This window comes from Coregonus clupeaformis, chromosome 1 (genome assembly GCF_020615455.1).
Source record: "Coregonus clupeaformis isolate EN_2021a chromosome 1, ASM2061545v1, whole genome shotgun sequence".
NCBI lineage: Eukaryota > Metazoa > Chordata > Actinopteri > Salmoniformes > Salmonidae > Coregonus > Coregonus clupeaformis.
In genome coordinates, this window is record NC_059192.1 from 75,545,289 (window position 1) to 75,564,340 (window position 19,052).

Sequence of the window (19,052 nt, forward strand, 5' to 3'; positions counted from 1 at the left end):
CCTCGGGCGGCCAATCAGGAAGTCCAGGATCCAGTTGCAGAGGGAGGTGTTTAGTCCCAGGGTCCTTAGCTTAGTGATGAGCTTTGAGGGCACTATGGTGTTGAATGCTGAGCTGTAGTCAATGAATAGCATTCTCACGTAGGTGTTCCTCTTGTCCAGGTGGGAAAGGGCAGTGTGGAGTGCAATAGAGATTGCATCATCTGTGGATCTGTTGGGGTGGTATGCAAATTGGAGTGGGTTTAGGGTTTCTGGGATAATGGTGTTGATGTGAGCCATGACCAGCCTTTCAAAGCACTTCATGGCTACAGACGTGAGTGCTACGGGTCAGTAGTCATTTAGGCAGGTTATCTTAGTGTTCTTGGGCACAGGGACTATGATGGTCTGCTTGAAACATGTTGGTGTTACAGACTCAGTCAGGGACATGTTGAAAATGTCAGTGAAGACACTTGCCAGTTGGTCAGCGCATGCTCGGAGTACACGTCCTGGTAATCCGTCTGGCCCTGCGGCCTTGTGAATGTTGACCTGCTTAAAAGTCTTACATCAGCTATGGAGAGCGTGATCACATAGTCATCCGGAACAGCTGATGCTCTCATGCATGCTTCAGTGTTGCTTGCCTCGAAGCGAGCATAGAAGGGATTTAGCTCATCTGGTAGGCTTGTGCCACTAGGCAGCTCGCGGCTGTGCTTCCCTTTGTACTCTGCAATGGTTTGCAAGCCCTGCCACATCCAACGAGCGTCGGAGCCGGTGTAGTACGATTAAATCTTAGTCCTGTATTGACTCTTTGCCTGTTTGATGGTTCACCGGAGGGCATAGCGGGATTTCTTATAAGCGTCTGGGTTAGAGTCCCGCTCCTTGAAAGCGGCAGCTCTACCCTTTAGCTCAGTGCGGCTGTTGCCTGTAAACCATTGCTTCTGGTTGGGGTATCAATGGGTCAAACGGACTAAAATATGTTTGTTACTTGCACAGCAGTGACACACATCACTAGCTTTTTTGTCAAACCACTTTGCATCAAACCCTAAATGCATTAGAATAAAACTGATGTGGAAACACTGTTCAGTTATTTTTTTTAAGCAATCATTTTGAAATCCTATTATAAATTCATTGAATTCTTGTCTTGTGGATATGAGAAGTTTGTTATGTAAACATACTATCTCAAGTGTTTACATTGGATTGTGTCCACTGCGCAGATTGTAAAATCTCATAGTAAGTTTAAATAACCTAAAACCAAAATGAGGTTTTGTTGTTGGTTGTCGTTAATACACAATAATAAAGTAAAGATGGACGTTAAAGTTGCCCAATCAGATTGACATGCTGATTGCTCCACGGGCGGGGCTTACTGTGCTTTTCCCATGAACTGTGACTTCGTACAAATTGTTTGTTGTCGATCAAGATGGAGTTCCTTTTGGGAAATCCATACAGCACTCCTGTGGGACATTGTATTGGTAAGTTTTTCTAAAAATAAACTGTGCCTGAAAGGAATCGTCAGATAATCGTGTTTCACATTCCTGAAACGCACTGACATTTGATTCTTACTTGGCTATCGTCTTTAGATAACCTCTTGCCTATCGACCTATTTATTAGCCGTGAAGCTATCTAGCTGGCTAACTTGCTATCATTTTGGTTATTTCCAGGCTGATTGGCAATAAATATGTAGTTAACTAGCTATGTATATATTCATCAATGTAAGCATAAACAATAGTTCGTGGTAATCTTGCTAGTTCGTGGTGGGCTTCTGGTACCGTTTGTTGTATCGACGATAGCCTGCTATAACTAACGTTAGCTACCTTGTATTCATTTCCACTACTAAACTAGCTAGTTAGTTAGTTAGCAAGCAAGCTAGCTAGGTTACTGTCTGTACTGTATCTGGGTTGTGCTAACTTGCTTACTAGCGAATGTTTGTAGCTGGCTAACTAGCTAGCTATTCGATTGAACCATGCCTATGTTTGCCATGCATTTGACAACTGATACAACTGGACCACTTACCTGGGCGCAGATATCCTAAGCTGCTAGCTAGCTAACGGCCATAATAACCAACCCTCCCCAACACGAGTGGGCAACTAGCTAGTTAGCACTACCTGTCTGTTCCATAGTATAGCGTTGACAGTGGTTGTTGTGAGCTAATTAGCTAGCTACAAACCTAACTAGCTGACAAGTTAGTATGTGATCATTACAATCATGAAAATGATCTTTTTTTTTTTCAGTACAATATTTTTCTACTGCTCAGATGAGAGGAAATGTAATGTTCTGTCTTCTTTAGAGAGAGCCACTGATGGCTCCCTTCAGAGTGAGGACTGGACCGTCAATATGGAAATATGTGACATCATAAATGAAACCGAGGATGGGTAAGTAGGAAATAGCATTCTAACTAGGCCAATGAATTACATAAAGTCAAAAACACATTTTACACCTCTTCTGGAGCTGTGTGAAGTTATTTGGCCCAAGTGATTAACATGTGAATATGACCATATTTTCTTGGTTAAGATCCTCTGCTTTGTTTGCCTCTCATCAAATATTAGTCTTATCAGAAGCAGTAATGAATTTGCTCCAAGTGCTGTTCTACTATCTAAGGCTTGGATGGCTATCTGGTCCATTAACCATGTTTGTAAAAGTGTTGAAAGCCATTGCCTGTTTCTGTTTGATAAGTGGGTAGGTGGGAAATTGGGGTACGTGGATTTGCCCCTACTCCCAGTTTATCTCAAAGTATGACATCAGTTTGATAAAGCCCTATGTATCAGGAATTCAAGGGAAGGCCACATCTACCTGTCAGTATACCAATTATTCGGTATCTGCATTATAGTGTAACCTATACCAGAGCCCTCTGTTTGACCATGTAAGTAAAACATTGACTGTTAAACTCTTTATCTAAAGTGTTACTAACATCATTTCAGTCAACATGGAGAAATGATGCTTGGTGGTGCAGTGACTACATCGTTACTACACTGTAGACAGTATGTTGTTGTGGTTATCATGCACATCATGTGTCTGTCTCCTCCCTATCTGACCCTGTGCTCTGCTTTGTGCCGTGTGTTGTTGCTGCAGGCCCAAGGATGCCATCAGGGCCATGAAGAAGAGGCTGAACGGAAACAAGAACTACAGGGAGGTAATGCTGGCACTGACCGTCCTGGAGACGTGTGTGAAGAACTGTGGGCATCGTTTTCATGCCCTCATCACCAGCAGGGACTTCATAGAAGGCGTGCTTGTAAAAATCATCTCTCCCAAAAACAACCCTCCCACTATCGTGCAAGACAAAGTGCTCGCCCTGATCCAGGTAAAGGATCACACGCACTTATGTGAGTGTGTATGCATGACATGTTTTTCTTTATTTTTGACGACTTGGGTGATGGTGCCAGCTTTCTGACAGAATTGTCCTTGCACAAATAGAAGTCATTTGAGGAAGTATACTGTATGGAAAGTGCTTTGAGAATATACTGTACAATATAGTCTACAGACTGAGGTAGTGGAGGAGGGTGTTTGGTTACCTGTGGCTACAGTGTTAACCAGTCAGGGACTCGGTGGTGTGCTAACTGCAGCCAGGCCACTGGTTCTCTGGTTACCATGGGGATCTCTGGTAATCCTGGCCGATTCCACAAACTAACTTTTAACAAGGCACACCTGTTAATTGAAATGCATTCCAGGTGACTACCTCATGAAGCTGGTTGAGAGAATGCCAAGAGTGTGCAAAGCTGTCATCAAGGAAAAGGGTGGCTACTTTGAAGAATCTAAAATATTAAATATATTTTGATTTAACACTTTTTTGCTTACATGATTCCATATGTGTTATTTCATAGTTTCGATGTCTTCACTATTATTCTACAATGTGAAAATAAAGAAAAACCCTTGAATGAGTAGGTGTGTCCAAACTTTTGACTGGTACTGTATGTGTAATGATGATACACCAAAGATGCTCACATGTTTCCTTGCTCAGCAAGCAAGAGCTTTTGTGGTAGCCTAAATGTAATTTTTGACACCTCTGACCTTAATACTTTGACCACTTAATGAGTACAGCACTGACATTTGTCTTTGTCATCCTCCTGTCTCCCAGGCGTGGGCTGACGCGTTCAGGAGTAGTCCAGACCTGACGGGTGTGGTCCATGTCTATGAGGAGCTGAAGAGGAAGGGTATTGAGTTCCCCATGTCAGACCTGGAGACCCTGTCTCCCATCCACACTCCTCAGCGGGTACGACTGCCACTGTCGCATCCATTTGCATGCATTTCCTTACTCTACATTGAGTGTGAGAATATAGCTGATGTTCTGCCATTTTTCAACAAGTTGAAGTCTCTTTTTCTTTCTCATTTGAAGCTGTTGACTGGCCCTGAGGAGAACCAAGCCCCTCCCCCGGCCCAGCCTATCCCCCAACCCCACCAGCAGCCTCCTCCCCATGCTGTCTCCACCACGTCGTCTGTTCCTCCCACCTACTCCGCCCCGCAGGTCCCCATCCTCGGCGCCTCTGGGTCTATCAACCCCTCCCCTGAACAGGTACAGAGTCAGTGAATTGCCATTACAGTTGCAAGATCTGTTCCCTTCCCAGATTTTGAAAAGGCTTTAACATCTTCTGGAAAGCTTGCATTCTAAGGTGCAAGGAGATGGATCTGAGAGGAGTTGACATGGTATTCCCTCTGCTGTTCAGATCTGCCGGCTTCGCAGTGAGCTGGACATTGTGCGTGGCAACACCAAGGTGATGTCAGAGATGTTGACAGAGATGGTTCCTGGACAGGAGGACCCCTCGGACCACGAGCTCCTGCAGGTCAGACTCCTCACCCATCTTTTGCTCTGTTATTCTATAACGTTTAAATAGGGCTGGGTTTCTTTGCCATGTGACCTGAGAAGCGAAACATCCTGGACCAAAACAATGAGGGGGGGTTTATGGAGGCCACTGGAGGGTCTGCTTTTATTGTTGCTGGTGAAAGCATCTGTACTATCACCAAATGATTTCAGCCTGTGTAGCCTGTGACGGCTAACCCTCCTGTGCTTTTTGTAGGAGCTGAACCGGACGTGCCGGGCCATGCAGCAGAGGATAGTGGAGCTCATCTCCTGTGTGTCTAACGAGGAGGTCACTGAGGAACTACTGCACGTCAACGACGACCTCAACAACATCTTCCTACGCTACGACAGGTAGGCTAGCTTATACACAAACACACCGCTATGAGAGATGGCTAACATTTCTGTCACCACCTTTCTCCTCCGAGAGGCATGCATGACTTAATGTAATAGTCGTTGTGAACAGGTGTGGACTACTTGTTATTTTGATTTCTCTCTCAGGTACGAGAGGTTCCGGTCAGGCAGAGCATCTCAGGGTATCAACAATGGGGTGAGTTAGCAGTGACAGCCATAGGACTTAACCCCCCACCCCACCCCACAGTATGACATCACTTGCTTATTTGTACATGGTTGACACATGTTCCACGAGATCAACAGGCATCATGTTATTCCTATTTCTGTGGTACTTTGTCCTCCATAGCATGCCTGTTTCTCACGTTTTCTCATTCTGTAAAGTTGTCTAGTCTGTCTAAAAGACAACTGCTGTATAGAGATTTAGGCATGTTACATAATCTGTCTGTCCACACCATACCGTTAATATCATGTCCACACTGACCGTGGCGTGTTGCCCAGGCATGTTAATAATATTTATGGTCTTCTTCCTTTCTGTTTTGTCTCTATGTCTAGCTGAGGCAGGCAAGTATGAAAGTCATCCAATAACTAGTATGTCAGGTATTTGGACCCAAGGTGGCACTGTTAAAACATGGCTGAACGATATTCACCCCGTACCTCCCATTTGCGCCATATGGCATGTTTTAACCACCCACCCCCCTCAGTAACTGACCCAGAGACAGTCTAAAGCTGGGCGTAGGATGAAGTTGCTACTAGACACTGATCTAAGGCCAGGTGGGTTTCCTCCCCGTATGGTTAAAGTTGGGATTCAGGGAGGGTAAACTGATCCTAGATCTGTGCCTAAGGGGCAACATCTATCCGTGTCTAAAGATGCACCACCACCCATCATTCTCAAGGGGAAAGATTGTTCTCTTTCGCAGCCAAAAGAAAAAACACCCACCCAGTGCAAAGGTCATTGCCACAAATGTATGACAATATCACAGACACCAAACAGCTCATTCTTTGACACAATCAAATCGTATTATTGCATTTCTCTCGCTAACCCATTTTGGCTGAGTACCTACCTACCACCTTCAGAAAAAGTCCCACAAACAACAACTGTTCCTCATTCATGGGCAGATTCATGCTTTTCTCCAGCTAACCTATGATTTTACCTGATCTCTCACGTGCTTCATCTGCCTGTACCTTTCTGTTCCAGGTAATCATGTTGATGTTAGTGAAATTGATTAATAAAACTAAAGCCAAATGTCAGAGCCCTTTTTGTGTAATCCCCCTCCCCTTACTTCAGGACTAGTTTGTAACTTTGTTGTAGTGACGGTAATGGGAAATGGAATTGGCATTCGGTTTGGAATGGCTCCAAAGAGTGGTCGTTCATAGTCTTCAACGGGTCTCTCTCTCCTCTCTTTCCCTCTCTCTGTCATCCCTGGATCCCAGGTCCTCAGTGAGGCTACAGAGGACAACCTGATAGACCTGGGCCCTGGTTCTCCTGCTGTCGTCAGCAACATGGTCACTGCCCCCGCCGCACGCCCTTGCTCACCTGCCTCCCTCACCTCTCGGCTGGCTGGCCTCGGTACGTCCTCCAGACTCTGCTACTGTACCGCAGTCTATTTAGTAAAAGGAAAATCTACTTTAACAGTGCTGAATCATTTTTAAATATATCTATATATTTTTTTGATGTTGTTGGAACAATATGGCTGGTGTTTTTTTGTTGTTCTTCAGACGTGGCTGACAGTGTGAGCAGAACTCTGAGCTCTCTGCCAAGCTGTAAGCCTCAGGACGACTTTGACATGTTTGCCCAGACCAGGACTGGAGCTCTGCCTCTGACCACCGAGACACTCATCACGTAAGAACACATCAAACATCCCGTTCAGAGACAACCCCTACCTCCTAGGCTTGTAATGAATAGAGCATACACAATTCACTATTCTACATGACTGACCGTGTCTGTTCTACACCATACATTTAAATCTGAATGTTTTCTAACGTATTTACCTCTCTCCTGGCAGAGCTCCTCTAGACGACCTTAATGCTGTAGGTGGTATTGAGCTGCCTGCTAGTCTGGATGTTAGGCAGCAGCCAGCAGGAGGGGTGAGTATTGTGGCTGGCCAACCTTCAGAAGTGCACTAACATCACTAATGATGATGTTGAGCTTTTCCATGCACTGTCGGGTAAGGCTGTCCCTGACAAAAAATAATATAATCTTGGTCGACCGAGAGCCTTCTGTTCTTTCGACCAATCGATTGGTCTACTTTTAAAACGTGTATTTTTCCATATAGACACACCCTATCTGTTTGAATAAAATGAACTATATGCACTGAGCTTGTCTGATGTTTTAAGCGCGCTGATTGATGTAAAAATTAAGACGCACTAATGACGAAAGCGGGAGCCAGAGGAAGAAGAAAAACTCCTGCTGCTGACCTTAGCAGATTCTGCCGTTACGCTCCTGAAGTTGCCGGTAATAGGCTACACAATGTGCCTTAAACTATATTTGAGAAGGCCAAGTAAAAATGAAGAATTATGTTGTTTAACCTGCAAACCAGTAGAGTGCGCCAATTCAATGGCACACTGAAGATTGTTTCAGAACTGTGGACAGCGACCACTATCCAACGCGGGAGAAAGCGCTCACTGAAGATTCAGTTTAGCACGTTGGAGCCAGTTCAACGCACCTGTGATTGAGGAGTGGGGAACTGTCTGCTACAGAGACAAAAATGTTTGGCATGGCAGGAGAAGGCTGCCGGACAATATCTTGCTTTAAGCAGGGCGGGGGGGACGTCCTCCCTAATGTTAAAAGCAGGTAAAATGAATCTAAAACAAAAATCCAGAAAATCACATTGTATGATTTTTAAGTAATCAATTTGCATTTTAATGCATGACATAAGTATTTGATACATCAGAAAAGCAGAACTTAATATTTGGTACAGAAACCTTTGTTTGCAATTACAGAGATCATACGTTTCCTGTAGGTCTTGACCAGGTTTGCACACACTGCAGCAGGGATTTTGGCCCACTACTCCATACAGACCTTCTCCAGATCCTTCAGGTTTCGGGGCTGTCGCTGGGCAATACGGACTTTCAGCTCCCTCCAAAGATTTTCTATTGGGTTCAGGTCTGGAGACTGGCTAGGCCACTCCAGGACCTTGAGATGCTTCTTACGGAGCCACTCCTTAGTTGCCCTGGCTGTGCGTTTCAGGTCGTTGTCATGCTGGAAGACCCAGCCACGACCCATCTTCAATGCTCTTACTGAGGGAAGGAGGTTGTTGGCCAAGATCTCGCGATACATGGCCCCATCCATCCTCCCCTCAATACGGTGCAGTCGTCCTGTCCCCTTTGCAGAAAAGCATCCCCAAAGAATGATGTTTCCACCTCCATGCTTCACGGTTGGGATGGTGTTCTTGGGGTTGTACTCATCCTTCTTCTTCCTCCAAACACGGCGAGTGGAGTTTAGACCAAAAAGCTCTATTTTTGTCTCATCAGACCACATGACCTTCTCCCATTCCTCCTCTGGATCATCCAGATGGTCATTGGCAAACTTCAAACGGGCCTGGACATGCGCTGGCTTGATCAGGGGGACCTTGCGTGCGCTGCAGGATTTTAATCCATGACGGCGTAGTGTGTTACTAATGGTTTTCTTTGAGACTGTGGTCCCAGCTCTCTTCAGGTCATTGACCAGGTCATGCCGTGTAGTTCTGGGCTGATCCCTCACCTTCCTCATGATCATTGATGCCCCACGAGGTGAGATCTTGCATGGAGCCCCAGACCGAGGGTGATTGACCGCCATCTTGAACTTCTTCCATTTTCTAATAATTGCGCCAACAGTTGTTGCCTTCTCACCAAGCTGCTTGCCTATTGTCCTGTAGCCCATCCCAGCCTTGTGCAGGTCTACAATTTTATCCATGATGTCCTTACACAGCTCTCTGGTCTTGGCCATTGTGGAGAGGTTGGAGTCTGTTTGAGTGTGTGGACAGGTGTCTTTTATACAGGTAACAAGTTCAAACAGGTGCAGTTAATACTGGTAATGAGTGGAGAACAGGAGGGCTTCTTAAAGAAAAACTAACAGGTCTGTGAGAGCCGGAATTCTTACAGGTTGGTAGGTGATCAAATACTTATGTCATGCAATAAAATGCAAATTAATTACTTAAAAATCATACAATGTGATTTTCTGGATTTTTGTTTTAGATTCCGTCTCTCACAGTTGAAGTGTACCTATGATAAAAATTACAGACCTCTACATGCTTTGTAAGTAGGAAACACTGCCGATTTTGCAGGTTATGAAATACTTGTTCTCCCCACTGTAGGTGCAGTAAAATGTGTTGTTTACAGGGTCAGCCATTGTAATACGGTGCTCCTGGAGCAAGTTAGGGTTAAGTGCCTTGCTCAAGGGCACATTGACAGTTTTTCACCTTGTCGGCTCGGGTATTCGAACCAGCAACCTTTCGGTTACTGTCCCAACGCTCTAACTGCTAGGCTACCTGCCACTATAGTGTGAATCAATCAGAATGATCAAATATGATCTCTGATTAAATGAAAGCTGCTTCAGTCTAGATGGTGTATTGTGTGTGTTAACTTCATGCAGGAGAGAGGCAGCCATGACAATATTTTATTTTTGATAATTTTGTAGCATGGAGATTTAATTCATTTCAGCTTGACCTTTCATGCATACTTTTTTTAAATTAAGAGTTTAACTGTTGCTGGTTATTACAGTATAATAACTATTATAAGTGAACAATATTACGTTACGTTTCCAACCATACAGTAAGCAGAGCAGCAGTAGTAACAACCTGGGGAAGTGAGAAAAATACTAGGAAATTAATCATACAGTAGCAGAAAAAATAGTACAGAAAAGTTGTTTAAAATGCCCCTGGCTTCAAGTCTGGTGATTATACTCCACAGACCTATACTTTTATTTGACCGAATCAACCAGGTAACAACTTTATCATGGTAGTTAGCAATCTGAATTAGACCTACAGCAGCCTAGGTTAAAACAGCCGAAGTTAAGCTGATCACTGACTCCAAACACGAATAGCCTATGTCTCTCAAATATGAGATATTGCAAAATGGAAAAGTCATATCATATAGGCTATATAATAAAGAGCAGATAAAATAAAAAATACATTTTAAGAACATAACAAATTGGAACAAACAATTTAAATTGTGCTTAATTAAAATAATGAACCGCAACAGATACAGCCAATAAGCCTAGTATTCAATCAACATACAGTGCCTTCAAAGATTATTCATACCCCTTGACTTATTCCACATTTTTGTTGTTACAGCCTGAATTCAAAATTGATTAAACTCAGCCATCTACACATAATGACAAAGTGAAAACATGTTTAGGGACATTTTTGCAAATTTATTGAAAATGAAATGCAGAAATATCTAATTTTACATAAGTATTCACACCCCTGAGTTGACACATGTTAGAATCACCTTTGGCAGTGATACTGGGTAAGTCTCTAAGAGCTTTGTGTACCTTGACTGTACAATATGTGCCCATTATTCTTTTCAAAATTCTTCAAGCTATGCCAAATTGGTTGTTGATCATTGCTAGACAACCATTTTCAAGTCTTGCCACAGAATTTCAAGCAGATTTAAGTCAACATTTTAACTTGGCCACTCTGGAACATTCACTCTCTTCTTGGTAAGCAACGCCAGAGTAGATTTGGCCTTGTTTTAGGTTACTGTCCTGCTGAAAGGTGAATTAATCTACCAGTGTCTGGTGGAAAGCAGACTGAACCAGGTTTTCCTCTAGGAATTTGCCTGTGCTTCCGTTTTCTTTTTTTTATCCTGAAAAACGCCCCAGTCCTTAACAATTATAAGCATACCCATAACATGATGCAGCCACCACTATGCTTAAACATATGGAGAGGTACTCAGTAATGTATTGGATTTGCCCCAAACATAACACTTTTGTATTCTGGACAAAAAGTTAATTGCTTTGCTACACTTTTTGCATTATTACTTTAGTGCCTTGTTGCAAACAGGAAGCATGTTTTGGAATATTTGTGTTGTGTACAGGCTTCCTTTTCACTCTGTCAATTAGGTTAGTCTTGTGGAGTAACTACAATGTTGTTGATCCATCCTCAGTTTTCTCCTATCACAGCCATTAAACTGTTTTAAAGTCACCATTGGCCTCCTGGTGAAATCCCTGAGCGGTTTCCTTCTTCTCCGGCAACTGCGTTAGGAAGGACGCCTGTGTCTTTGTAGTGACTGGGAGTATTGATACACCATCCAAAGTGTAATAACTTCAGCATGCTCAAACGGATATTCAATGTCTGCTTTTTTAATTTTACCCATCTACCAATAGGTGCCCTTCTTTGCAAGGCATTGGAAAACCTCCCTGGTCTTTGGTTGAATCTGTGTTTGAAATTCACTACTTGACTGAGGGACCTTACAATTATCTGTATCTGTGGGGTACAGATATAAAGTAGTCATTGAAAGATGTTAAACTCTATTGCACACATAGTGAGTCCCATGCAACTTATTATGACTTGTTAAACAAATTATTGACTCAAGACATTTCAGCTTTTCATTTTGAATTAATATGTTAACATTTTGAAAAACATAATTCCATTTGACATTATGGGGTATTGTGTGTGTGTGTGTGTGTAGGCCACTGATACAAATCTCAATTTAATCCATTTATAAATTCAGGCTGTAACGCAACAAAATGTGGAAGAAGTCAAGGGGTGTGAATACTTTCTGAGGATGCTGTAGTTGACCAGTATTATAGTAAATATATTAAACAGGCTAATATATTTACTGTTTAAATGTTCAACTATCACAACAGTAGGCTATTTAAATCACCTTCAACAGCAGCTTATGAACTCTATTGCTGAACATAATGGCTTGAATAAGGCTTTAAAAAAATAAGCATAGACTATTGCACAATTCCAAACATTTATCTGCCTGCATAATAGCTTAGTCTTCTCTCTTGTGAACTGTATAGGACTGGCTTACTACCTCACAGACCTGGGCTGTCACTGAACCTACTTTCCCAATCTTTTCAAGTTATGAGACAGGAACACCAGCTTGTCAACATTTTGGGGCAGAAGGCAGCTCCTGGTTTTATTGAATATTAACCCTGCCTGAGAAAAGATCTGCTCTGAAGGAGCGGAGGTGGCTGGGATTGAGAAGAGGTATTTCGCTGCTCTGGCCAGCTTCGGATACCTGTCCTCATGTTTCCCCCACCAAGCTAGCGGTCCAGCGTCGACTTTCGTTCTATCTTGGAGATAATCCTTCAGTTCTTCTTTGCTGTCCCGTTTATCCTCTTCCTCATCTCCACACATGAGCATCTCCCATTCCTTGTCCGTTTTCTTTTTCTTTGGTGCAGGTTCCTCTTCTTCATCCGTGGATGTAGAGTTGTCTCGGTCTCTCTCAGTGGGCCTTGGCTCCTCTGGCTGCGGCGCGCTCAAACGCTCGGCCAGCTGGGACAGGTTGATATAGGCTTCATCCCGTTTTGCATCATCAAGGAAGGAAAGCAGCTTGAAGCGGGGGTCTACGACTGCTGCTTGGACGTAAAGACTACTGTCAAATAGTCGGTCGTTGAGCTGCCATCTTTTGTCAATTTCCTGCACCAGCTTTGTTTTAAGACTCTTAGTGGTGGGGCTGTCGTCCTCCACTACAGCCAAGTGGCGGTGTTTGAGGTGGGCCAGCATGGCTATGGTTGCAGATAAGGATGTGTTGTCCTCCTCGGACATCAGCTCAGTCAGGGTGACCATAGGCTTCAGCACATTCCAAATGTCCTCTGCCATGTTCCATTGCTCTGTGGTGAGATCATGGCTGTGTTCCCTTTTCCCGGTGTAGTTGGGGTCGGAGAGCACGTCTTTTACGAGCCGTCTATGTTCTAGCAGACGCTCTAGCATGGTCTGAGAAGAGTTCCACCGCGTGGAAACGTCTTGGGTCAGGAGGTGTTCAACCATCTTTTGTTGTTTTTGTTTGTCCTTCAGTCCCTTTCTGGCTTCCTTCTTAAAATGAGCCACGAGGTGTCTGGCTGCAGCCGCAGTGCGACAGATGGGGTCTTGTTCGAGAGCAGCGTTGATGCACAGCTGTAAGGTGTGCCCAGCACATCTGATTCCTTTAACGTCTGCCCATTCCTCTTCCTGCCTCAGTATATCCGCACACAGAACCATGTTTGCGGTGTTGTCGTGTACCAAAGCAACCCTTTTGCATCCTGGGATTTCATATGCGTCGGCAACTTCTCCAAGTCTCTCTGCAATGTTGGCTGTGGTGGGATTCTCCTCCATCTGTTTTGTCTCCAGCACAAGACACTGCAGTCTCCAGGCCTCGGTAATGAAATGGGCAGTGATGGTCATGTAAGACTCCATTCTCAGTGAGGTCCACATGTCTGTTGTGAAACTTACTGCCTGGCTGTTTTTGATAGACTCCAAAACTTTCTCTTTTGTGTTCTCATATTTCGCGGTCAGAGCATGCATAAAAGTCTCTCTCTTGGGAACGGTGTAACCAGGCTCCAAGATTTTCATCATCTTCTTAAATCCCGCGCCTTCTATCAGGTTAACGGTCCTCATGTCCAGGGAAATGAAGTCCACGATACCATCGGTTATCTCTCTTTTTCTTTTTTCTGAGATGTGGGGCTGCTGGTCCAAGGTGGTTAAACCTGAGCTAGCAGTGGAGGTGCTGTACTGGGGATGCGCCTATAAATACACAGTTAAATACACAAATTAAGTACATTTTAAATTCTGTATGCCATTACTATGTTATTACATTGTAATAGGCCTATTCAATTTTGAAATGTTCACTTTTCAAGCATATAAAACCTGTCAATGTTTCAGCATGCAACTAGAAAAAAAAAGTAGGTTAACTTACTGTTTTCAAGTGGTATGTCATATTCGTTGTCGAACTATGGTAAGCAAACCGCTGTTGGCAGAGTTCACATTCCACTTTTTTGGCGTCATCCTTTACTACAATGAAATGCTGCCATACTGCAGACTTTTTTGACATTTTGTCTTAAGGAGGTGTAATAACAGTGTGAAGTAGCTGCAGTATGTACCGGTATCTTAGGCTACAGTTAGGGACATTTGCGTGTGCTGTCTGCAAAATAAAAATCAGGCAGATACACTTTTAAATGAAAGGGGATGTTTGGCATTATATGTTAATAGTAATAAACAACACAATTCGGGAAAACACATTTTGTTATAAAATAATACATTTGTTATTAGCGTTGCAGCATTTGTTATTTCATAATATAACTAGATACAATTTCAGTAGCACATATGTCTTAGAGTGATGGACTGTGCCGTCCCCGCGGCCTCCGCAATGGATTAGTCCACTGAGACAGGCGAGAATCAGACGGGTGTCTCGGTCGACCAACAGCCTATCGACCACACAATCGACCACACAATCGACCAGTCGACTAAATGGGGTCAGCCCTACAGGCAATACATTATTTTCCACCATTGGCGTGTGCGTTTGCTTTTGGCCTCTGCTCTAACCAATTATCCCAAGCTTACACTAACTCAGAAGTAAGGATTTCATATACAGATTTGTTATTTAGGATTTGGTTTTGATGGGGTAGATCTTTTAGCCTGCCTGTGGTAGTTGGTGCTTGTTGTTTTGAGCATCTGAAGTGACACAGTATAATTTCCCTCTAACTGAGCAGACAACCTCTCCCCTAACAACAACTTTAACATTAAAGACTAGAGTCTAGTGCATGGCCATCCCATCCCACGGTTTTTCATACAGCCTTAAAGATGCTGTCGCTTCATATTGACTGTCACTGCATGGCATTGCAAAGCTTTCACATGGCTGTTTGGTACTGCATGTCATCGATCAGTAGCAGAGGTCTCTGTACCGTTTTATCAAATGGAATGGTTTGTTTGCATTTTAATTAATTGTTCAGTTTGAGTTTTAAGTATTGCTTTTTACGTTCTTTCAGTTATATTTTTATATTTAAGTTGATTTTGTTTTGTTTCTCTGTCTTCTATTTTGTTTTCTGTGGGGTATTTTTTTTGTTTTGTTGTGGTGCTGTTTGTCCATGACGTTGCCCCATAGATTCCCGTTGGCCAATCCTCTGTCATGGATGACATAGAGGAGTGGCTGTGTACCGACGTGGTGAGACTATGATTTTATTCCGCCTGTTTTCTTTTTTCCTGTTGCATCCCTCCATTTTTGGACTCTTCCTCTTCTTCAGAAATCTAACACATTCCAATTTCTTTCTTTCAACACATTTCCTCATCTTTGACCAATCACGTGTCTGGTCCATTGTAGCTTTCTGTGTAGTGTTAAATACTAATGGTGTGTCCTGGCAGGGAACAAATTACTTCAGTATTGAACGATTTCTTTCCTCTTTGGTGCATGGTGGTTTTGTCTTAACATTCATTTGATGTAAGAATATGTGGTAATACTGTGTATTTGTTGAAGTTCTCTAAATTAAATGGAATTGCGGTGTTGGGGAATGTGGTTGATAGAAATGGAGGACCCGCCGTGTGTGTGTGTGTATGGGTGAATCCTGTCTGGTTTTAAGCACGGAAAAACTTGTCAAGGCATGGTTAAAGGGTTTGGTTGTGTTTTAATTAGCACTTTTGGGTAAATGCAAGGTCAAAATAGAATTTTGACCATGTCTCAATTTGTGTTGTCCTTAAGGTAGTTCCACAATGACACACGTTTTACTTTTTTCCTTCCTCAACAGCAAGAAGAGGAGGGGGTGACCAGTGAAGGTAGGAAACATGTATTCACCTCTAGTAGCTAGCATGTATAATAGGCTTTCCTCTGAACCCTCTCGTCCTCCTTGTAGAGTTTGACAAGTTTCTGGAGGAGCGGGCGAAGGCAGCAGAGACCGTGCCCAGCCTCCCGTCACCCCCTAGTGGTGACCCTGGTGCAGCTACAGGCGCACTCAAGAAGAAGGCTGAAAGACCAGAGGACGCCCTGTTCGCTTAGTACAGTGGTTTTCAAACTTATCCTCGGGGACCCCCAGACCCCTGATTCACCTATTCAAGGGCTTTGTGATTAGTTGACAAGTTGAATCATGTGTGCTAGCTGTGGAATATTTCAAACACATGGAACGGCTGGGGTTCCTGAGGAGAGGTTTGAAAACCCCTCGCTTAGTAGACCTCTCTTAACCTTTTGACTTGTGACCGGAGTCCCCAGACTGTTTCCTTTCTCATCTTCTACCATCAGCCAAAGCTCTGCTACCATATTAATGTTCTCAGACAATTTACAACACTACAAAGGGAACCCCCACGCATTGTCCATCTTTGATATTCCCATGTTGATAAACCAGCTTCATTGGGGACAAGGCCGCAATGTATTCCCATAATCAACAGTCCCTATCTAACAGTCGATGGTTTGGAACAGTCTCCAGCTTCTGATAGACAGTGGAGTATCAACGGCCATCTTTATAAACCAGCAGTTCACTCAGTCCCGGGGCTGGTCTTGTTCTGAAGGGTAATATGAGACGTACCCTACCTAATGTACTACCCATATTCTGCTCCGTTATGGCAGCAAGAAGCCATCCCTGTCCTGTCGTCCCCTACTCTACTGCATGCATTAACACATCCATCAATCCCTCCTCGGACTTAAAGGGAATTAAATGAAGTAGGGACAATTATTGTTAACCTTTTTATAGGTCAGATGAGGGCAAGTAGCATTGAGATCTATGAATGGGGAATATTCTGGATCATTGTATTGTTTTTACGATGCATCTATTATATTGTCCATTATAGCCCCTGACTGGATGTCTTATTTCATCCATTTAACTTTGTTTTTGACTGTGTAGAATTCTAGAGTATTATCTGGAATATTAGTTTGGAGAGATTTATACGATTTCTGATTTTATTTTCAGATTATTCATTTTCATTTGACGGTTTTTAGAGTAAGACGACTAAATAATTAACGTTACTTTAGAAAATGCACTGCTATGGTTAATTTATTGAGGTTATAAAGTTAATTTTAACAAACAAATAAGTAGTACCATCTAACCTGACAATGATTTTCTGTTTATCCATATATTGAAGAATCAGGAGAGGTACAATGCTGTTGGGAAGGCGAAGACTAGATGTTGTCATGTAGCCCAAGCATGATTGCGTCACATCCGTAGTGAATACAGTAGCTGATCATGCTGTAAGAGTCAGTCAGAAGTGATAATGTATTAGTCAGTCTTATGAGAATGATAACTTCAGGTTTTTAAGTCCTGAAATGTGGTTTTCACTACAGAAATGGAGGCAGACTGAACATTGTATGTCTGGTGTTGAATAATAACTTAATTTATGGACTGAAGTTTTGCATAGTGAATGTGAAAAAATGAACCTATAGAAGGGATGGTTATGAATACTATGAAGGAAATATAGAAGGGGACATTTGGTCTCTGATTGGTGAGTCCAACGTTCTATATGTGACTGCTGAAAAGAGGAGTGGCCTGAGTGGGAGACAGGCGCTCACCATTTAGCAAACGCGACATTCATGTTTTCAGAAACGATAACACTACTTTACTTTACTTTACTAGTACGAGCAAGAACATTGAGGACTGCAAAAATATACACGTGCTGTTTCATACAATCACAAACACTTGACAGTCCTCTACCTTATTCTACTGTTATTATTCAAATATCTAGTTGAGTGGGTTGGTACATTTAACATATCTGTAATCAACGGAAAATGTTGGGAAATATTGAGAAGTTTAGGAATAATTAATTTAGCATTATTTTCTTCTGATCTCTCAGTATTTCAAATAGTTTTATTTTACAAAGCAGAATGAAATCATGACCTGCTTTATGGGACAGATAAAGGTTTTTCATGTGTGTTAAACATGTTTTGTTGCTCGTTTATGTACTTCAAGATAGATTTTCCTTCTATACACACTGATTTAGGTTGATTCAATGTTAGAAATTGTATAAATGTATCCGGATTAATTTGCTACAATAACTTTTTAAGGTCACTATTTATGGCAAGTATCCACTCTGTGATTGGTTGGTTTGTAACTAAGAAAATAACCCTATTGAATTTATTTGTTTTTCCATGGTTTGTTGAACAAGCAGTACAGTCATGTTACTGTATCTTCCCCTCTGTCTTAATCGATATACCATGGGACAGCCTAGCACATGATGAACCAACATCATAGGCATTAGAAAAATTACCATGCTTCTGAAAGACACTAAAAGAAGTGTTGGCATTGCACATTATGAAAAGGTTTTCCGTCTCTTCTGTGAATGGAAATACTTTGTGTGTTGTGTGCGTGGTATAAGGGTTGCCCTACTATAAGCCGGTAGCCATGTACATTTGATTTATTGTAGGGTGAAGAAGTATTGCTATGTCTGCCATCCAGTAGACAGTTTTAATATAGCTTGATATTGGTCTGGCTTGCTCAGTGGAATTATGATTCTATAATTTATCTTGTATAATCAAGGCAAGTATGACTTATTAGCTTGCCAGGTGGTCACCTCGAAGCCTGCTCTTAGAAAGAACAGATAATGTGTATATGAGAGATATATCTAGATATCTCATAAAAGGTATTTCAGAAGGGAAACTGTGTACGTATGCTGACTGTTTCTGCTGTTTACTGAGTTATAGTGAGTTCCAAAAGTATTGGGAAAGTGACACCTTTTGTTGTTTTGGCTCTGTACTCCAGCACTTTGAAATGATACATTCACTATGAGGTTAAAGCGCAGACTCTCAGCTTTAATTTGAGGGTGTTTTCATCCGTATTGGGTAAACCGTGTAGAAATTACAGCACTTTTTGTACATAGTCCTCCCATTTTAGGGGACCAAAAGTATTGGGACAAATTAAAGGATACTGAGCAAAAATATAAATGCAAGAATTTAAACGATTTTACTGAGTTACAGTTCATTTAAGGAAATCAGTCAATTTAAATACATTCATTAGGCCCTAAACTATGGCTTTCACATGACTGGGCAGGGGCGCAGCCATGGGTGGGCTTGGGAGGGCATAGGCCCACCCACTGGGGAGCCAGGCCCAGCCAATCAGTAT

At 42.6% G+C, this 19,052-nt stretch overlaps 1 protein-coding gene across 3 annotated transcripts; it reads left to right on the top strand.

Annotated features, from left to right (window-relative positions):
- The first annotated feature begins 847 nt into the window (after positions 1-847).
- Positions 848-18,852, top strand: LOC121577045 (TOM1-like protein 2). 3 transcript variants are annotated; one of them, XM_041890756.2, is made up of 15 exons: positions 848-1,442; positions 2,258-2,342; positions 3,040-3,268; positions 4,043-4,177; positions 4,301-4,477; positions 4,629-4,745; positions 4,980-5,113; positions 5,261-5,309; positions 5,666-5,674; positions 6,545-6,680; positions 6,830-6,953; positions 7,117-7,198; positions 15,122-15,181; positions 15,759-15,786; positions 15,864-18,852. In XM_041890756.2, exons 1-15 carry the CDS (start codon positions 1,391-1,393, stop codon positions 16,004-16,006), a joined length of 1,560 nt encoding a protein of 519 aa, XP_041746690.2. In that variant the 5' UTR covers positions 848-1,390; the 3' UTR covers positions 16,007-18,852. The 3 variants fall into 3 exon arrangements, with proteins under 3 accessions (XP_041746690.2, XP_041746709.2, XP_041746699.2); XM_041890775.2 differs by lacking the exon at positions 15,122-15,181; XM_041890765.2 differs by lacking the exon at positions 5,666-5,674.
- The last annotated feature ends 200 nt before the right edge of the window (positions 18,853-19,052 follow it).

Bases quoted from the DNA above. Each gene is read 5' to 3' on its own strand.
- LOC121577045 (XM_041890756.2), top strand. From the start codon at position 1,391: ATGGAGTTCCTTTTGGGAAATCCATACAGCACTCCTGTGGGACATTGT. The intron at 3,269-4,042 runs GTAAAGGATCAC...CCTGTCTCCCAG, and splicing joins AAGTGCTCGCCCTGATCCAG to GCGTGGGCTGACGCGTTCAG. The intron at 4,178-4,300 runs GTACGACTGCCA...TCTCATTTGAAG, and splicing joins CCATCCACACTCCTCAGCGG to CTGTTGACTGGCCCTGAGGA.